This window comes from Alexandromys fortis, unplaced genomic scaffold, assembly GCF_014885135.2.
Source record: "Alexandromys fortis isolate MF-2015 unplaced genomic scaffold, M_Fortis_MF-2015_v1.1 scaffold_28, whole genome shotgun sequence".
Lineage (NCBI taxonomy): Eukaryota > Metazoa > Chordata > Mammalia > Rodentia > Cricetidae > Alexandromys > Alexandromys fortis.
In genome coordinates this window covers 14,608,918-14,628,223 of record NW_026067901.1, presented here as the reverse complement: position 1 = coordinate 14,628,223, position 19,306 = coordinate 14,608,918, and the positions used below count along the sequence as shown (strand labels likewise).

The 19,306-nt window shown below is 47.9% G+C and overlaps 1 protein-coding gene across 2 annotated transcripts in view; it reads right to left on the bottom strand.

Moving 5' to 3' along the window:
- The window catches only part of Arfgap3 (ADP ribosylation factor GTPase activating protein 3), a 49,922-nt gene extending 34,818 nt beyond the window's left edge, over positions 1 to 15,104 (bottom strand). For both annotated transcript variants that reach the window (XM_050129637.1, XM_050129645.1), the window contains exons 1-4: positions 14,941 to 15,104; positions 8,353 to 8,471; positions 2,713 to 2,785; positions 716 to 847 (exon numbers count right to left, since the gene is read on the bottom strand). In XM_050129637.1, coding sequence (XP_049985594.1) covers positions 716 to 847; positions 2,713 to 2,785; positions 8,353 to 8,471; positions 14,941 to 15,009 — 393 coding nt within the window. In that variant the 5' untranslated portion in view covers positions 15,010 to 15,104. The remainder of the gene's footprint in view (positions 1 to 715; positions 848 to 2,712; positions 2,786 to 8,352; positions 8,472 to 14,940) is intronic.
- Between the last annotated feature and the right edge of the window lie 4,202 nt (positions 15,105 to 19,306).

The window sequence follows — 19,306 nt, the reverse complement described above, 5'->3', positions numbered from 1 at the left end:
AAATCTTTAACTGGAAGCACACATTAAGCAGTTATGTATTGATTAGTTAATGGAAACATGACCTGTGTGACCCACGGCCGGAAGGAACCTAAGGTCTCCAGCAGTGATCCTCAGTGTCCATGTGTACTGAGAGCTGGGCTGACCTGGAGAAGGAATGTGTTTCCTTGTCTAAGACCTGGATTACCTGGCAAAGCCAGTAGTAATAGCCTGGGGCCAGGGTCTTGGGGGAACTGTGACTTAAACCTGAGAACTCAACTCTTGCCCCTTAAAGGGCTGTGGTTATCAGGCCCAAGGCCGTTCTGTGCTCTGTCTGAGACACACTTGGAACCCTGTGTTCCCTTTGTACGACACTGCTTGATTAGCTTCCTGCTGACTTTGTCCCATTGGGCAATAGCTTTCTGTTGATCCTTGCAAACTGTATATAAGACGCTGTACTTCTTAATAAACTCGTTTGCACACACCACCAACTTGGACAAGACCTCCGAGCCCAGCTTTCCTACTTCCTTTATCCTCGCATCTCCTGGCCCTCCCCTTTGGGCCCTGTCACTGAAGAATGACCTGCTGGTCCAGGTCACACGTGAATTGACAGGGCAGAGTCCTTCTAATAATGAGGGTCTTCCATGCCCTGGCTCCTCACAGAAGACTTCAGAGAGTTTTACTGCTTGGGATTAAACGAACGCTTTTTACTGAATGAACTTTATCTACAGGGACTCACGTCAGTGCCGTGCTTCCGGGTGGCCTGGGTGGCCAGAGACTTGACTTTCTCCCGGTAGAGCTGAGCCGCACGGCTGTTGTACTTGGCGTTGGTGTCACTGGTGGTACACCCGTGCTGGTGGAAGAAGGAAGACTACAGAGAAAAGCAGGCGAATTAGCGGAAATATACAAGACTTCTGACCTCAGGCTCAAAATGTTACTGAATGAGGGACTTAGAAAGTTCAAGGGAAAATGAAAACAATTGGACACCATGAAAGCTCTAAAGTAAATTTCCCTTACTTTACAGAAGGGAATCCTTGGGGCCGACCAGACGGCTCAGCAGGGAAAGGCTTAGGCTGCAAAGGTGACAAACTGCGTTCAAACCCCAAGACCTATGTGGTGGGAAAGGAGGCTCACCGCCTACAAGCTGTCCTTTGACCTCTACACGGGCACCATGGCATGTGCACAAGCATGTGCACACACATACAAAGACATGAATGGAATAAAAAATTTAAAAAGAAAATCCCTTCAAATATAGTGACAATATTTTTATTTTTAACACTTATTGGTTGATGGATGGGTTGTTGGGGGTGCATGTGTGCCCATATGACATCTTGGGGGACTCTGTTATCCTTTTCCAGAAAATGAGTTTCAGGTATAGAAGTCATGTCACCTGTCCTGACAGCAGGACTAGACCCAAGACTAGATAGAGAATGGGTTAACTGGCCTTTGGATCTGCACCAACCACTTGTGCTGACTTGAAGGCTACTCTGAGGAGGGTTTCCTTGTGAGAGGCAGGGGCTCGCTATGGATCTCTGTGAGTTCAGGCCAGCCTGATCTACACAGCAAATTCCAGGACAGCCAGGGCTGTGTAACCTCAAAAGAGAAACCAGGCAGGACAAAGGTCTTAGAGAATAAACAACAACTCTTCATTACAGGGTCTCACTATTTAGTCTTGGCTGGTTTTGAACTCACGGAGTTCCTTCTGCCCCTGCCTGCTGGGTGCCAGGTTTACAGACATGGCCACCACATGTGACAACATAAGACTTCTTACACCTGGCTGAACAGCACCTCTGAAAGTGTTTCAGTCACCAGTCAGTACCATTTGGAAAAGGGAGTGTGTCTCAAAAGACCTTTTGGGCTAGCATCTTTTCTCTTCTTTTGACAACTTCATGTATGCATGTAATGTGTTCTGGTCATTTTTACCTTCTATTAGGCTCTCTCATCACTGCTATTCCCAACAAGGCCCCTTCTTCTTTCATGCCTACTGGAGGGCTTGCTTTTTTGTGTGACCCACTGAGTACAGTCAAGTATAGCTATTTATTGGAGCCTGTACAACTACTCCATGGCTACACCACTGAAGAAAATGACTCCCTCTCCCGCCACACACACTAGCTTCTTTGAACCGGTTTCCGGTCTACCACTGGATAGACCTGATTCTCTCTAGTTAATGTAAATACACACATTCCAGTGTAAGCACATAGGTTTTCCTTCAAGGGTTAAAACCTCCTTTTTATTTTAAAGATTTGGTTATGCATGTATATGAGCGCTGTATTTGCATGTGTGCCTGCATGACAGAAGAGGGCATCAGATCTCATTACAGATGTGGTTGCTGGGAATTGAACTCAGGACCTCTGGAAGGGCAGCCAGTGCTCTTAACCTCTGAGCCATGGCTCCAGCCCCTCCTTCTGTTTTAAGCACACCAGGTCTTCTAAATCCTCACTTGCTTTCAGATTCCTTAAAGCACTTAGACTCCTTCATTTTCTTGTGAGTTTACTTCTTCAGTTGTGCTCTGACTCTACCACCAGAGGGGTTGGTTTGTCACCAGACACCCAGTATCCAGCCCAACAGGTACTCACTCAATGGGTTTCTGAATAAAAAAACGCCTTTGATGCTTCTGGCTGTTGAGCCTGCTTTTTGCCATCTGCCCCCACCACCCCCATCCCCACCCCGAGCAACCCAAACACATAGGAATTAAACTTCAGTAAAGAGGAGGAAAGGGCAAGTCTGGGGACTTACAGCATTCGAGTTCCCTCCAACTTGCATGCATCGAAGCTGAAACCAAGACCAGTTCGAATCCAGCTCTGTGGATCTGGAAAGAAACAAGACGCCACAGTGTGAAAACGTCCCTTCTCTGGCATCGAACTGCTAACGAACCTTTCATAACATTTCCTAGAGCACTGGGATGTGGGGCCTCTGTGCAGCCAATCACAGTGGTGTGTGCCAAAGTTCCATGTGAACCTATTTCAAAAACCACAAAGGGTGGGACTGGTGGCTGCTATTGTAGGTGCTTTACCTGCATGTGTGTCTGTACAGCTTGTGTGTGCCTGGTCCTTCAGAGGCCTGAAGATGGAGTCTGATCCCCTAATGTTATACACAGTTATGAGCCTCCACATGGGTGCTGGGGAACCAAACCTGGGTCCTCTGGAAGAGCAACAAGGGCTCTTAGCCACTGAGCCATCTCTCCAACCCCTTTAAGCGGGGGTATTTAACTAAGTTAACAAATTCCCTCAGAACCCTGGATTTCCACAACAAAAGGTTCTGATGGTGAAGGCCTGAGCATGCCCCATAGGAGCTTTGGGCAGTGCCCACTCCAATAGGAAGAACTGCTGCCCAGCAGAGAGTCCTGTGAAAGCTGAGTGCTGAGAAAAAAGTGCTCTTGCTAACCAATGGAGTAACGGGAAGGTGGCCTATGAGGTAAGGAGACAGTGGCTTCCCTCGCGCTTCACTAGTGGCTACCCAACACAGCACTTCTGTAAGTAGAGTGTTTAAGTAGATTTTGGCGGAATGAATGCTGACTTCCCATAGTCAGCAGTGCAGAGGGAAGAAAGTATGTGGCGAACGGTGTGGACTATGGTAGGCCATTTGTTTCCAATGTGTGAGGTCCTTCCTTCAAGGCCACGTGTCCCCTTCCATGCTGGGTTGAGCTAAGGCTCTTTGCTTGAGTCCCTTGAGAGGCACCCAGCTGAGTCTGAGCTGAGGATGTGAACAGCACGGCCCTGGATGCAGGGCAGGGCCAGGGCAATTCCAGCCACTGCTGAACTCTGGGCCCCAGGTATCATCGAGTCTGGTGTTTACACTGGTGTTTAACAAGGTACACTCCCACCTTGTTTCGCTGGATGCCCACCAAAGACAGGTTAGAAATTACTGGTCCTCGTAAAAAAATCACTACCTTGAAATTTAATCTAAAATCACAAACTCCACTTGGTTAAATATGCCAACCATGACACACTGAAAGCTCCGACTGCTGGCATGTGCTGGTGCTCATCTGTGTGCATGTGTGTGGCTGGCAGGGCGAGAAGGAGGGGGGAGACCCAGAACAGGGGCTTCCATGCCTCACTTACATATGTGGGTGCTGCTTAGACCTTTTCCACTGAGCATTTGAATGTTTTCTTTTGAGTGGAGACATGAGGTTGCTTAGGATGGTCTTTGACTTAGGAACTCAAGTGATGCCCTCAGCCTCCCCAGGGCTGGGTTCCTGGCATGTGCCACTCTGCCAGGCTTGTGACATCTTGTATGTTTGCTTGTTTGACAGGGTCTTTTTATGTAGTCCTGGCAGGCCTGGACTTCACTATGTAGACCAGGTTGGCCTTACACTTGGCAGTGATTGTCCTGGGTAACGTGTGCCCTGGATTTTCTCCTGTCCACAGACTAGGCAGTTGTCCGTTGGCTCGGTACTTTTTAGTTGTTGTTTTTTGAGTCATCCATTAGTGTGTGACTCATGCAGTTACATTTATCTGACTTTGAAAAGGAACATGGTTGGACCCGCACAGGCCAAGCAGATCTAGCTGCCCAGGTTCCAGGCTCCAGGCCAGTCCTCCTCCTACCTGATTTCCTGTAACTATGTACGTGGGCCTGTGCCTTAGAGGTGAGCAAGAGGACAGGCCAGATGATAAGGAAGGGACCTGGGAAGGAGAAAAGGACAGAATAGCCCCAAGCAGGAGTGTGCTTCCTCTGCTCTGGACAGGGTGTGGCATTGTATCTGAACAGCTAATGACAAATCTGGGAAAAACATTTTCAAACATAAATCAGTAAGCTGGGAGAGGGGTGGTGGTGTTGGTGTCTGTAATCCTAGTGCTTCAGGAGGCTGAGGAAGTTCAAGGCCAACCTAGGCTGTGCACAGAGTAAGTTCAAAGTCAGCCTGGAAAAGTATAAAAGCCTGTCCCAAAAAGTGCAAAGAGGCTGAGGATCCAGCTCAGTGGAAGAACAGCTGCCTAGCATTCACTGGTTCTGTCCAAAGGGGGCTCAAACACTGACAAAAACACATGCACGAACTTATACACTTAGCTATTTTCACAAACAAAAATTAACTCATGCCTCTAATCCCAGCACTCAGGAGTTTGAGGTCAGTCTGGTCTACAGAGATAATTATAGGAATAGCCAGGGCTAGATAGTGAGACCTTGTCTAAAAAAACAAAAAGAAAACTCAAAAGTGTCAGAAATGTAAGACTTGAAACTATAAAACTATGGGGAACTATAAAACTAAACTATAAGACTAAAACTATGGGGAAAAAACAGGAGCTCACGGCTGTGGGCTCGGTTCTTGTTCTTTGAAGAGGATTTGAAAGGCACACACTATCTGGACGTCAGGAAAGTTTCCAACAGGTGTATCAGAAAACAGAGTAGAGTCATCATCCATCAAATGGGAGTAAATTCTCAAATCATTTCTGTTATAGGGGTCAATATATAGCAAACAAAAAGAAGTCTGAAAACTCAACACAACAAACAACTCAATCCAAACCAGGCAAGAACTTGAACAGTCTTCTAAGATGATACATAGATGGGCTTAGTGCACAAGAAGACCGAGCACTATCACTGGGGAGTTTACATCACACCCGACGGCTGCTAATAGAAATAAAGAAGGAAGGAGGGAGGGAGAGAGAAAGGGAGGGAGAGAGGGAAAGAGGAAGGGAGGGAGGGAGGGAGGGAGGAAGGAAGGGAGAGGGAAGAAAAAAGGAGGGCTGGCCTGGAGTCTAGCTCAGCAGCAGAACACCTGTGCAGCATGCATGAGGCCCCAGTTTAGTCCCTGGCACCACAGAAAAGACAAAAGGGCAGGATCAGGAGGGTGAGGACCAGGAAGAAGAATAGAGACAGGATGGGTTGGAGAGATGGCTCAGAGGTTAAGAGCACTGACTGCTCTTCCAGAGGTCATGAGTTCAATTCCCAGTAACCACATGATGACTCACAACCATCTGTAATGAGATCTGGTGCCTTCTTCTGGTGTGTGTGAAGCAGAATGTTGTACACATAATAAACAAATAAATTAAAAAAAAATAGAGACAGGAGATAAGATGGAAAAGAAGAGGATGAGGAGGAAGAAGAGAGGAGGAGGAGGAAGAGGAAAAAGTCAAGTGACAGATGTTGGTGAAGATGAGCAGAGACTGGAAGCCTAGTGTATTGCTGTGGGGGATGTAAGAAGGCCCTGGTATTCTGTAACAGGGAGGGCTTCCTCAAAACAGGAGAGATGTAATCACCACCTGAGTCATCAACAGCACTTCCGGGTACCGGCCCAAAAGGACTCAACAGTTCCCAAGGTGATGTGCGTGCACCTGTGCTCAAGGCAGCTTTACTCAATAGCTACAACATGGGAGCAACCCGTGTCCATCACGGCTGGACAGAGAAGCAAATCAGTGTCTACAGATGGCTGGGCTAATGTTCAGCCTCGTCAAAGGACGGGAACACCGATTATGAAACAATGGAAGAGCCTTGATAAGAGTGAGCCAAGCAAACGGAGCCAGTGCCCAACAAACACCCCAGCTCTATTCACATAATGTGTGAGGTTTGAGTCAGCATCCCCAACAGGCTCTTGTGTTAAAGCTTGTAGTCCCAGCTGGTGGTGCTGTCTGAGGAGGTTCTGAGGTTATGGCAGCCTTAGGAGGTGGAGCCTTGCTGGAGGAGATCACTTGGGGTGGGCTTTGAGTTCTTACAACCTCACCCCACTTCCTGACCTCTCTCTGATCCCTGATGGTCAGGCTGGCCCAGTTTCCTTCCAGTATGTTTTTTTTTTTCACCATTATGGACTCTCTCTCTGGAACCTTCAGCCAAAATTAACTTTTTTTTTTAATTTTTTAAGGTTTATTTATTTATTATCTATACAGTGTTCTTCCTGAATGTATGCCTGCAGGCCAGAAGAGGACACCAGATATTATTACAGATGGCTGTGAGCCACCATGTCGTTGCTGTGAATTGAACTCAGGATCTTTGGAAGAGCAGCTAGTACTCTTAACTGCTGAGCCATCTCTCCAGCCCCAAAATTAACTTTCTTAAGTTGCTCTTGGAGATGGTGTTTCAGCACAGGAACACATTAGAAACTAGCACAGGAAGTATTAAAGTAGGCAAATCATAGAGTTTAAAGACAGCAGGGGAAAACATTGATAAAATGCACCACAGGCTTGCTTACAGGCCAATTTGGTGGAGGCATTTTCTGAATCAAAGTTCCTTCTTCCAAAATGATGCTGGTTTGTGTCAGGCTGACATAAAACCAGTCAGCACAGCTAGGCATCAGTGGCGCACGCCTTTAATTTCAGCACTTAGGAGGCAGAGGCAGACGGATCTCTGTGAGTTTGAGGTCAGCCTGACTTATAAAGTAAGTTCCAGGAGCTGGGGGAGAGTGTGCTGGAGAGAAGGCTCAGTGGTTTAAGAGCATTGATTGCTCCTGCAGAGGACCAGAGGACCTGGGTTTGATTCCCAGAACTCACACGGCACCTCACCTTCTACAACTCCAGTTCCAAGGGAATCTGGTACCTTCTGGCTTCCAAAGGCCAGACACATACAGAATGAACACACACATACACACACACTACACACACACATATGCAAAATACCCATACACATACAAATAAATACATAAAAATTTTGAATGTTAAAGTAATGGGTGGAGGGCTGGGGCTGCAGTTCAGTGGTAAAGTATTTCCCTTGCAAGCGTGGGGTTCCAGGTTCAATGTCACTAATAAAAAAGCAAAAACAGCAAAGGAGATAGGTATGACAGTCACAAGTGAAGACATTTAAGAACCCTGAGCTGTACATGAAGAAAGGCAAACTATATATCTGTATTATTTGTGTCTTATATCACAATAAGAAAAAGTGTAATAGATAAAAAAAAATTTGACTGGTCATTAAATCCTTCAACATTTAAAGAAGAAATAGGAGCCAGGCGTGGTGACACCTTTGATCCCAGTGCTTGGAAAGTAGAGGCAGATGGACCTCTGTCGGTTGTAAGGTAAGCCTGGTCTACATAGAGAGACCCTGTTTCAAAAACGAAAAATGAACTAAGTAAATAAAAAAAAATAAAAAGAATCTGGGAAGTGGTGATGCACACCTTTAATCCTAGCATTTAGGAGGCAGAGACAGGTGGATCTCTGAGTTCCAGGACAGCCAGGACTACAAAGAGAAACCTTGTCTCAAAAAAACTAGTAGTAGTAGTAGTAATAGTAGTAATTCTAATAATAGTAATAATAACAATAATAAAATAAAAAGAGACAAAGTCATTCTAGCACATTCCAAACATTCTGGAACCAGAGCCTCAGACAAAAGATGACTGACATTTTCTCCTTTACATTCTTCCTGCCAGGCATTGTCTCCAGCAGAGAGACAAGTACTGTTTGCGCCCACGGAACAGTGCAGTTTCTCCAGCCCGCGAGGGAAAGAAAGTCCACTTACCGGATAAAACTCAAGTGAACACCAAGTGACCGGTGTGACCCTGAGCAGTCAATGCAAAGAAACACTCCGAAGGTTATGCTTGCCCAGCTGGGGTTTTTGGCACCGCAGTCAAAACATACCTGAAAGAAAAAGACATTAAATGTGGTCGGCAACTAACTGACATCAGTCGGTGAGTCATTCAGGAGGCTGGAGGGGGAGACTCACACTTTACACCCAGAGGCTAGGGAAACTCAGCCCAGAGACCTGGCCTTGCAGGCATGAGGATCTGCATGTTGTCCACCCCTAGAGCCCACGGTGGGGGCGGGGACCAGCTGGCTGTGCTTACCTGTTGCTAGGGAGGCACAGACTGACAGATCACCTACTTGGCAAGTTGCAGGCCAGTGAGAGACCCTGCCTCAAAGAAACAAAGTGGGTGGCATCTGAGGAATGACTGCTGACCGTCGAGGTTGTCGTCTGGCCTCTACACACACATGAATACATGTGTGCCCACACATTCACATGGACATACACACACAGGAAGAGAAAGGATGTCACCTAGGTTTTCCAAACGTTCACATTTCTTTTATAATGATGATGACGGTAATAATACAAAGCTACATTAATTAAATACAGTAAAAATATAGTTATATCTCAAACACTGCTTCTCTCAGAACTGTCAGTAGGGATCCTTAGCACATAAATGCATGTTGCTGAGGAACAGGACTCTGTCGGGACATTCTGTCCCATCCCATCAAGGGGGCAGCGGTTGTCACCCACATAGCAGGCTTCTGGGTGTGAGTCTCTCTCTCTGCCCGAGAAGGAGGGGGCACTAGCCAGATGCTCAATCATCCCCCACCTCTTAATAATCATATCCTTGTGCAATCTCCGCCTCACTTTACCAAGGTGCCTTGGAGAATGAGGTGGGAGGACAATCTACCCCTTCTGCGATTGGCCTCATCACCGCTGTCACCACTGGGTCACTACCTCTGGGAGAAACCAGATACAGTTTCTCAAGGACACTCAAGAGAGCCCTGGGGACAGGCTCAAGTGGCAAGGAGCTGGGTGAGGCCCTTGCTGAACAGCTGTGGAGAGTGGAGGCCTGCCCACATCAGCAGATGGAGTGATGCTCAGATGACAGACATGAGCGGCATCACAGACACGACCCACTAGCCGGCCGGGTCACTCTGCTCCTGACCTCAGAACCCATGTGGGGAACATGTCTGTGGATGGAAGATGCTAAGTCTGGGAGTTACTCCAGTGTTCCGCTCTGAAACACGGCTATCCCAACCGCCAATCCAGGGTGCTTTGAGAACTGCTAGACACATGGGTCAGACAACAGAATGTGTCCTCCACTCTATGGGCACAGAAAGTCCCTACGGGGCTGGGCCTTCCCTGTTACCTGTTTTCTCTATAAGCACAGGTGTTTAGTGCTGGCTCAACGGTTCTGGATATTTACCTCCCACGGACTCTTATCAATTAGTCTTTTCTCATAGGCACTCAGCAAATGTTTGCTAACCAAGTAAACAGCACACCAACTTATTGCCAGCTCATAAACTGCCACCTGACCCCTCCATGATGATGAGAGAAAACACTCTTTATCTGATAACACGTGCACAGAGCTATTTAAAGATACACAGTGCTGGGCACCCGGAGGGCTCAGTGGGTAAAGGTACTTGCTGCCAAGCTTGATGATGACCTAAGTTCAATTTCCAGATCTTCATGGTGGGGGGAAAGAAATGAATCCCTCAAGCTGTCCTCTGAGCTACACAAGCAGGTCATGAAAAGCATACCATGGTACTCATGTGACCCCACTACCACCCAAAATAAATAATCACACAGTGTCTTCCATGGAATTTAATATTTATAGTCAATTCAAATTGGAATAGCAATTACATTTTTTCACAAACAGGAAATTAGCTTTAATATTTTTCAGCCTCCCCCCCGACATACTTTAGACACATTTTATAAAGTGAACACTCCCTCAGCTGCTTGCAGCCTTGGGAAGCAAGAGAAACTACAAGCTGCTGAATAGCTGTCGCCATGCTGGACTCAGGCTGACCAGCGACAGCAGGTGTGGAGTGACAGCAGGCTTGGAGAGTGGACAAGACTCACTGGGCTACGTGTCAGACACTGTAACAGAAGCCAAGGTACACAGGAGTGGACGGCATCGTAAGTCCACCAGCGCACACCGAGACCTAGTCCCTGACGGCCAAGTGCTGTCCTGTGAGGTGCTGGTCATGAGGGGAGAGATAGGCACAGACATGAAACAGCGCTGGGGAAGCAGCTGTGCACTTCCTATCCTGTGCTGTCCCTGCCCCCATGGTCTAGTGGGTGAGACAACTCGTTATCTGATCCTATGGCTTTAGGTGAAGGGATGCACGGCCTCAGCCACCCCACTGCCTGGGACCCCTGGGAAATATCCTCCTGCCTTAGCAGGCCTGGGGCAGGCTGAATGTTCTGCAGTTCCGTGTTGAAATTCTCGAGGCTTTTCAAACAAGGGCATAACCTCTCTATTTTCAGCATTTTACAAATTAATAGCTGGCCTTCACCGTCATTTTAGGGAGAATAAGGAAACAATCAGACATCAGAGCTGAGATACAGGAACCAGGGCAGGAATAGTGGGACATGCCTGGCAAGTAGAGGCAGGGGGATTAGAAATTCAAAGCTGATTTCAGCTACACTGGACCTTAAGTGATTTGTGTTCTTGGCACCTACCCCTAGCATTTCACCAGTGTCTCCCATATCAGACAGCACAACAAATGAAGCCCTTCATCTACTTTAAACACTACTTCATTTTATGAATGGTCTATGTCTGTCCGTGTACCACATGTGTGTCTGGTGTCAGCAGAGGCCAAAGAGGACATTGGTGCCCCTGGAGCTGTAGTTATGAATGGTTGTGAGCCACCATGTGGATGCCAGAACCAAACCCAGGTCCTCTGTAAGAGCATTATTAAGAGCTCTTAACCACTGAGCAATCTTTCTAGCCCCCTTTACTTTTTAAAAGAGTTATTCTAAATTGTGTGTGTGTGTGTGTGTGTGTGTGTGTGTAGGCGTGAGTACAGCTACCCCTGGAGGTCAGAGGCACTGAATCCCTTGGGACTGGAGTGGCTGTGAGCACCTGGCACGGGTGCTGGGAACCTGACTCAGGCTCTCTGCAAGAGCAGCACTCAGTCTTCACTGCTGAGCCATTTCCCCAGCCCCACATCTTCTATTTTCACCCCACTGCAGGCGTCTCGAAGGCACGTGTCATGTCTATACCTTCAGCGTAAATGTCCTCAGTGCTTTACACGGCAATGCACACGGTGGGTGCTGAACAAACACCGGGAAGCAGCCTGTGTGCCGAGGCCATTCACCCAAGCAGCCTGCCTTCACAACCAAGGCAATGCGGATGGCGAATTCCAATACAGCCAATCTAGCTGCTTTCTTTTTGCCTTTTCTGACTTATGCATTTTAGGGTTCCTTTTTTATTACCCCTTCTTTTCTAGACAGGGTCTTCTGTAACTCATTTGTTCTGTAGCTGTAGATGACTTTCAACTCCTGGTCCTCCTGCCTCTCCCTCCAGGTTCTGGAATTAAGAGTGTAATAGGCCTACAGCCCTATTACAGCACAGTTTACTTTCAGGGAAGGCCCTTATAAGCTCAGATGAGTCTTTATACATTGGTACTTATTTAATTTTTAAATTTTCATTTGTGAAAGGACCTTGCTATGTGGTCTAGCCTTGAATTTGCCAATCCGTCTGCCTCAACCTAAGTGTTTTAAAAAATGTTGTTAAGCCAGGCATAATGACATATTCTTGTAATTTCATCATTCAGAAGGCTGTGGCAGGGGGATTGCAAAATTCAAGACCAGCCCGGAGTTACATAGTGAGTTTAAAGCTAGCTACACAGAAAGAACCTGTCTCAGAAACAAAACAAAAAAAGGAAGAGAGAGAGAGAGAAATGTGAGTGGGAGAGCTACAGCTCAATGGCAAAGTGTTTGTCTAGAATACACAAGGCCCTAGGTTCAAACCCCAGTACTACAGAAAAAGGGAGGGGCTTGTTGTTAACCAGTCCTTCTAGCAATTAAAACAAGTTTTTACTGTTCTTCATGGCTTCAAGCCATTTCATCATCAACAGTTTCAAGCTAAGACCATAAAGCAGAGCCAAGTGCCACGAGACATGACCAGAAGCTACTCTGGCATCTTGCGTTAGAAATCTTATCACAAGCTAGGCAGTGGTGGTGCACGCCTTTAAACCCAGCACTCGGAAGGCAGAGTCACGCAGATCTCTGTGAGTTTGAGGCTAGCCTGGCCTACAGAGCTAGTTCCAGGACAGCCAGGGCTACACAGAGAAACCCTGTCTCAAAAAAACAAACAAATCATATTACAGAACATAATATATCCACAGGTGTGCTCTTAGAATAAAATGGAAACAATGGCTTCATTCATGTAGACTAAAGTCACAACAGGGTTTTCTTGGATCATCTAATCTAATCTAATCTTTACAACCACCCTTTCAGTTAGATCCAGTTCAAAATCACATTCTCAGACAATGAAAATAAAGTGCAAAGTGGACAAGGGATGTGCTTCAGCATGGTAAAGCTAGAACACAGCAGCACTCCCCCCATATATATATATATAGTGTGTGTGTGTGTGTGTGTGTGTGTGTGTGTGTGTGTACGTACATTTTAGGGCAGGTCTCACTTTGTAACCAGACTAACCAGAAATCCACTACGTAGCTTAAGCTGTTCTTTAACTATTGGAAAAACAACTGCCTCAGACTCCCAAGGGCTGGAATTGTAAGTATGTACCATCATGCCCATGGACAATAATTTTAATTTTTTTGAGAGAGAGTCTCATGTAGCCCAGGCACACTAGAACTTGCTATGGAGCTGAGGCTGCCCCTGAACTCCTGATCTTTCTCGCTTCACCTCCCAAGTGGTGGGATTACAGCATATGCCACCATGACCAACGACATTTTAATACGCAAGCAAGGCCACATGGGTTCCTTAAACGTGTCTCTTGATATCATGACACCGACTTTTTATTTAAAGGGAACACCTTCCCTTTTTGTTGCTGTTTCTTGCTTTTTATCTTTCTTATTTTGCAGCGTCTTTCTGAGGACTTCAAAGAGAATACATACTGGTGTGACGGGGAGAGAAAGCACTAGCAAATGTATTTTCCTCCCTGCCAGCTGCACATCCAATCGTGTGTGGTAACAAGCAAGTCCCTGCTACACACAGATCAATCTTCATTTGAAGAAAAATCAAGGAAATAGTAAAGCAACAGACACTGGAGAGTGCCTGGAAGCTGTCTCCTCGTCCCTGCACTCACCAGACATTATCACCCCAATTAACCATTTCCCTCACTAGAAGCCTATAAAAACCCGGACTCCCACCATCAAGACCTAAAATGCCTGGGTTTTATAAAACGTTGGAGCTTTCTAGGCCACCAGTTCAGGACTCATGGCTGTGCTCGGTTACCAGATGTTTCCTTGGAGGTGGAGGTAGAGACCAGACTGAACTCCAAGAGGGTGGGGAGAGTCCACGGTGACACGACAGCCCTTTGTACTCTCCAGGTTCCACCCTGCTCCGTCATCCCAGGGAAGTGGTCACTTTAACCCTGTGTATCATAACAACACTGCCTGCCACGTGCTGAACGTTATGAGGTACAGTGGGGGTGGGGTGGGGACGCTTACAGGGAAAAAAAAATTGGAGGGGTGGACCTCAACCTCTGAAGGGATGAGGGTGAACTTTGGTGGACTTCCTTAGAAACACAGAAAGCTGGCATCCAGGGCAGAGAACCTTAGCTTTACTGGATTTGGAAACGGGATGCCACCAAAGGACAATGGGATCAGTATCCAGCAGGTCATGAGTCCTGAGAAACACTAAAGACAAGGTCCATGGTGGGGATAATTCCTTCTTTCCCAGAGCCCAGAATGTTCTGACCCCTAGACATGCTTCCCCCCTGGTCTAGGTGGCTGTAGTGTTCCCCCTCAGCTCACGGGAGGCAGAGTGTATGCCTCTCGAGCTTTCTCAGAGATCAGCTATCCAATGGACAGGCGAACTTCCACTCCCTGCTCTCCCCACCCCACCTTGTCTGTGCTTCTGGGTCAAGGTGCTCTGGTCTCCAGACCTAGGCACCCCCAGATGCCATGAACCGGTTCTCTCTCTCCGAGTCCCCAGGTACTGGCCTCTGATCCTGGCCATCCCGAGAGGCCCATACCCCACTTCTCTCTCTGCCCTAGACATCTCCAGATGCCCATGCCGCCATCCTCTGTCTACGCCCAGGTGCTCTGTCCTCCGGTGCGGGATACCCCAGACGTCCATGCCCCGGCCCTCTCTGTGCTCCCAGGTGTTCTGCTCTGTGCTTCTGTACATCCTCTAGATGCCCATGTCTCAAGTCCTCCCTAGGCCCCTAGGGCCTCTAGCCAGGCTCTCACTGGACCCCGTACTCCGTTGCCAAGCCCCTGGTGTGTGCCCCCCCTTCCGCCCCTCGCTGGCGAAGGTTGGGGAGCGGCAGCTGCCAGGCCCACAGTGCGACGTGTCACAGGCCGGGCGGCTCCTCCCATGGCCGTGGCCACACCGGGGTCCAGCGAGCCGTGGGGTCCCGAGCCCGCCTGGGGCCGTTACCTTGTTAGTGGGCACCGAACGTAGGCGCTTGAAGATGGCCAGGATGTCCTGCTTGCTGGGGTCCCCCATGGTCACCGAGAACCGAGGTGAGGCAATCCCCGACAACCGGGAAGAGACAAGGAGAAGCGGTTGCCGCCTCCCGGAGACCGAGGGGCGGGGCTGCGCGTGACGAAGGCCACGCCCCCTCCGCACATAGACTCCGCCCACAAAGCGGGCGCACGCGCCGTTCTCCCTCGCTCTGACGCTCCAGCGGCGCGTCAGGACCCTCCGGGTTCTCACCTAGAGGCCCGGGGCGGCCGGCGCATGCGCGGACGTAGCGTCTCCTTTCTGCAGTCCTTCAGCTCTCAGTTAGTCTGCTGTGTAGAACAGAAGCGCCAGGCTTTGCGCAGGGGGCAGCGCGCTTACCCACCGTACCCGCCAGCATCTCGCTGCCGGCTCCTCCCACGGTCACACGTTCTTCCTACTGGGTGGCAGAGCCAGCGGGTCCCATCCATCCTCACGGCCTGGAGAGAAGCAGTGGAGGAACGTTTGTTTGTACTGTCGTTCTCCGCTGAAGCTAAGCCGTGAATGAAAGTCTGTGCAGTCTCATTTTCTCCTCTCTCCGGTGAAGCTAGGTTAGCCTAGAACCTACTGTGTAGTCCCCAGGCTGCACTTGACCTGGAGATCTTCCAGTATCAGCTTCCTGCGTGCTGGGATTACAGGTCTGCGCTGTGCCATACCGGTTCGGTAATCTTGTAACTATAAATTGTTCTGTCAGTGGAGAGAGTGCCCGCTTCTAGGCCACAGGCTCTGACAGGATCAGAACTGAGAAGTCTAGAAAGACCAGAAACATGACTATATAGTGCTTGGGGCGCCATCTAAACCTCGAATAACATTAGTAGCTAGAAGGCTTGAGCTCGGGAGCAGGTGCCTCTTTTACAAGGGTCAGCATGGAGCAGCTGACAAACATGGCCTCAGGTAGGGCACAATAGAAGAAAAACAGGTTTTGGTGTTGAGTGCAGTGCCCAGCTTCTTCCCGGTTGGGCTGGCTGCTTCTCAACCAGACGGCTTTAGTCATTTCCTAGCTTGTACGGAGGAGGTGGGGTTGAAACATGCCGACCGGAGTGGCACAGCAGCTTCAGGGATATTCGGGAAGGGGACTTGGTGTGAAGTTGGGAATACTTTCCGGGACATCTGCACATCCTCAGGGAAATTGGCACCTCACAAAAGCTGTGCACTCACCAACCCAGAGCTGGATCCAAAACAACCAAAAAACCCACAAGGATCAAAGGGTAGCAGTAAGGAGACAGCTGAAAGAAGGCCCAGACAGGGTGGGAACAGTTGTGTGTTTGGCCTCTTTGTTCAGGATTGAACTCAAGGCTTTGCATATGCTAAGCAAGCGCACACTGCCCACTGAACCACATTCCTGTTCCAGAAGGGTCTGCTTAGCCATATCCTCCCATCTCTCTAACTTCCTTTGTCTTTCCCATGTAATGTTCCTTGCCATCTCTCTTCTCTCTGGCCCTGTGCTGCATGCTGTCAGTGTTAGGAAACGGCTCGAGGTGGACCTTGGCAGGCGGGTGTTAATAATACATCTCTTTTTCCGACTTCTCCAAAAACGACAAAAGCCTCTTCTGTAGATTTCACTTCTTTTTCTGTACATCTTGCTGTAATACCCGGCATCCATATTTGGGAGCCCCCTCCCCTTGGGCCGGACTCCACCTCCGGGAATGCCCACCAAGTGCTGACCACACTCCCACAGGCTATTTAGGCTGCTTGTCATGCTGGGGTGGGAGGGGGGAGCTGCTGCATTAAACGTGGGCATCATTTATTCAGTCTGATTTGGTCTGATTGGAATTATTTGTGTCAGTGGAGAGGCTCATCTTAAGAAAAATACCTAGCACCTGCAATATACATATTGCTCGCAGTATTTTAGATTGTGGGAGGCTGGGCTTTATGGGATTAAACTGCACCTCTCGCAATGGATCATATATGTAATTATTATAGATTTCAATGTAAGAGAATAATACACTATAGATGTTGTCTTCATCAGCTTCTGCCTTGCAGAATTCTTGTACATTTATCATATCTACACATTTTGGATCTGCTTGTTGCTCCCTAAAGGGCATCCCTGAGATGGGCGTGGCTTTTCTTCTCTGCTGATCTAATAGGGCGTCAATGTCACACTATATTTCCATGCTCTTCCTTTCCTTAGATTTAAAAACAGAACATTTGGCTCAAAATGACCCTATGCTGGTCTGGAGAGATGGCTCAGCGGTTAAGAGCACTGACTGCTCTTCCAGAGGTCCTGAGTTCAATTCCCAGCAACCACATGGTGGCTCACAGCCATCTATAATGAGATCTGATGCCCTCTTCTGGCGGGCAAGCATACATGGAAGGAATGTTGTATACATAATAAATAAATAAATCTTTAAGAAAAAAATCATATTTGAACAACGAGGAAGCAGGCCTCATACCCCAGAGAACCTACCGTTGTGTGAGTTTTTCCACTTCCGGTCACACCATACGTAAACAAAAGACCATTATTGCCATGAATGAGGTCATCTGCCAATGGACTAGCCACAACATCGAAGTTTCCTCCGAGGGGTATGAGTGCCAAATTCCGGCTTAAGTGAATACTGAGTCTCCTGATAGTCTCCCTTTCTGCTGAGTCAATGACGCTTAGGAGTGTGGGGCTGCACAGTCGTATTACTGAGGATTTCTACATATAGCATTCCTGGTCAGGAAAGCTCAGTGGGCACACCCTACGGCACACCCCAACTGGATCTTTAAGGTCTGAGAGTTCATTCTCTGCCTTGTCTCCCACCTTCTACTCACAACCTTGTCTTTCCTTCTCACACCGACTCGGTGCGGGTGTGTTTGCTTCGTGGCATGCCTTGGCAGGGCCTGCCAGAGGCACCCACTTCAAGCAGAAACCCTTCCCCGCCTGCTCAGCCTGAAATAGACCTGCCCTTTCCCACTTAAAACAAACCTGCTTTCTCATTCACTGGTGGCTCTACCTTTCATCTTATGTCTTTGCCAAATGTCAACACCAAGCTTCTAGAGAATCTAAATAAGTGGCAACTTGTTTGATAAATAAGATATCTAATCTGTAATAAAATGACTGGTCCCCAGAGAGGGTCCTTTTCCCAGAGTTGGGCATTTGGGTCAAGGCCCCCATGGCTTATCAAAGGCAGTACTCATCTCTGTGATTCCTCAATCCCTGCTCATGGGCCACACCCCAATTTACAAGCCCCCTTTTCTCCTGTCCCCGTTTGGCCCTGGGATCTTCCCCTTATTGCTTTTTCTTGCCTTCTCAGGAAACAGTCTCAGTTTGGTACAAACTGGTTCAGTTTTACCCACAGAATGGCTATCTTGATTTCTTTACCGAACTCATCATCTACAAGTAAAATGTTTTATTTTGATCCTAGAAGAACTTCAATTCAAAATGATTACTTTTAAGACTAAATCTGGCAGGAATGTAATGTGAACTCTTAGTCTTATGGAAGCTGCTAGCCTACTGTAGACTATTGAAGACCACAAGTTAAGAGTCATCTTATACATGAGCAAGCTCTTTAATTGTGGTCACGCTGGGTACTGATGTAATTAATTATAGAGGTAAGCCCTATGCAGTCCTCTATATGTTTTCAGACATAAGGAAACAAGTAGCTGAAGACAAAGTTTGCCTACTCAGATATGATATACCCAAGAGACAGACAGTCCTCAAATGCTCAGAGATCTGCAGAATATGGCATTTAAAATGTTTAATTTAAAAGGCTTTTCATAATAGAGAGACAAGCCAGCTCCTGGCAGCATCCCTATTTCCTCCAAAGATGATGAATTGGAACAGAAGAACCTCCACCCGGAACTTGCTTCGTAAGTGGCGACACTGACCACTGAGCAAAACCGCCTTTCACCTCCACTGCTGCTAAGATCCTCTTCAGACCGTGGACAACAGGACACCAGGGAATTGACTGCCTCGAGTTGCCCAGACAAAGGTAGGCTGGTCCTCCCATGAGTCCTTACTCCACAGAAGCCTGTGGGATCTTCTGGGACCTTACAGGCCTACCTCTGCCAGCCAAACACGAATGTTGCCCTGAGACCTTTGCCCTCAGTGACCATGGAGGACCCTGCGGTGACTTGTCTAGGTAGTCAAACGAGTCATTTTTAATTGCTAATCCAGGTAAAATTTTATTCCTCTCAGAACTCTGATGCTGTTTGATGACTGGTAGCGTTTTAACAGCAGCAACCAAGGCTTCAAATGCCTTCGCAGTTCTCTTCCCTGTGTAAAGTTCAGGTTACAGGCCTTGCTCTCCTAGAGCTGATGCTAAGTCCAGATACAATCTACCTCGTTACTGGACTCAGAAAAGAGATAAACTCACAAAAC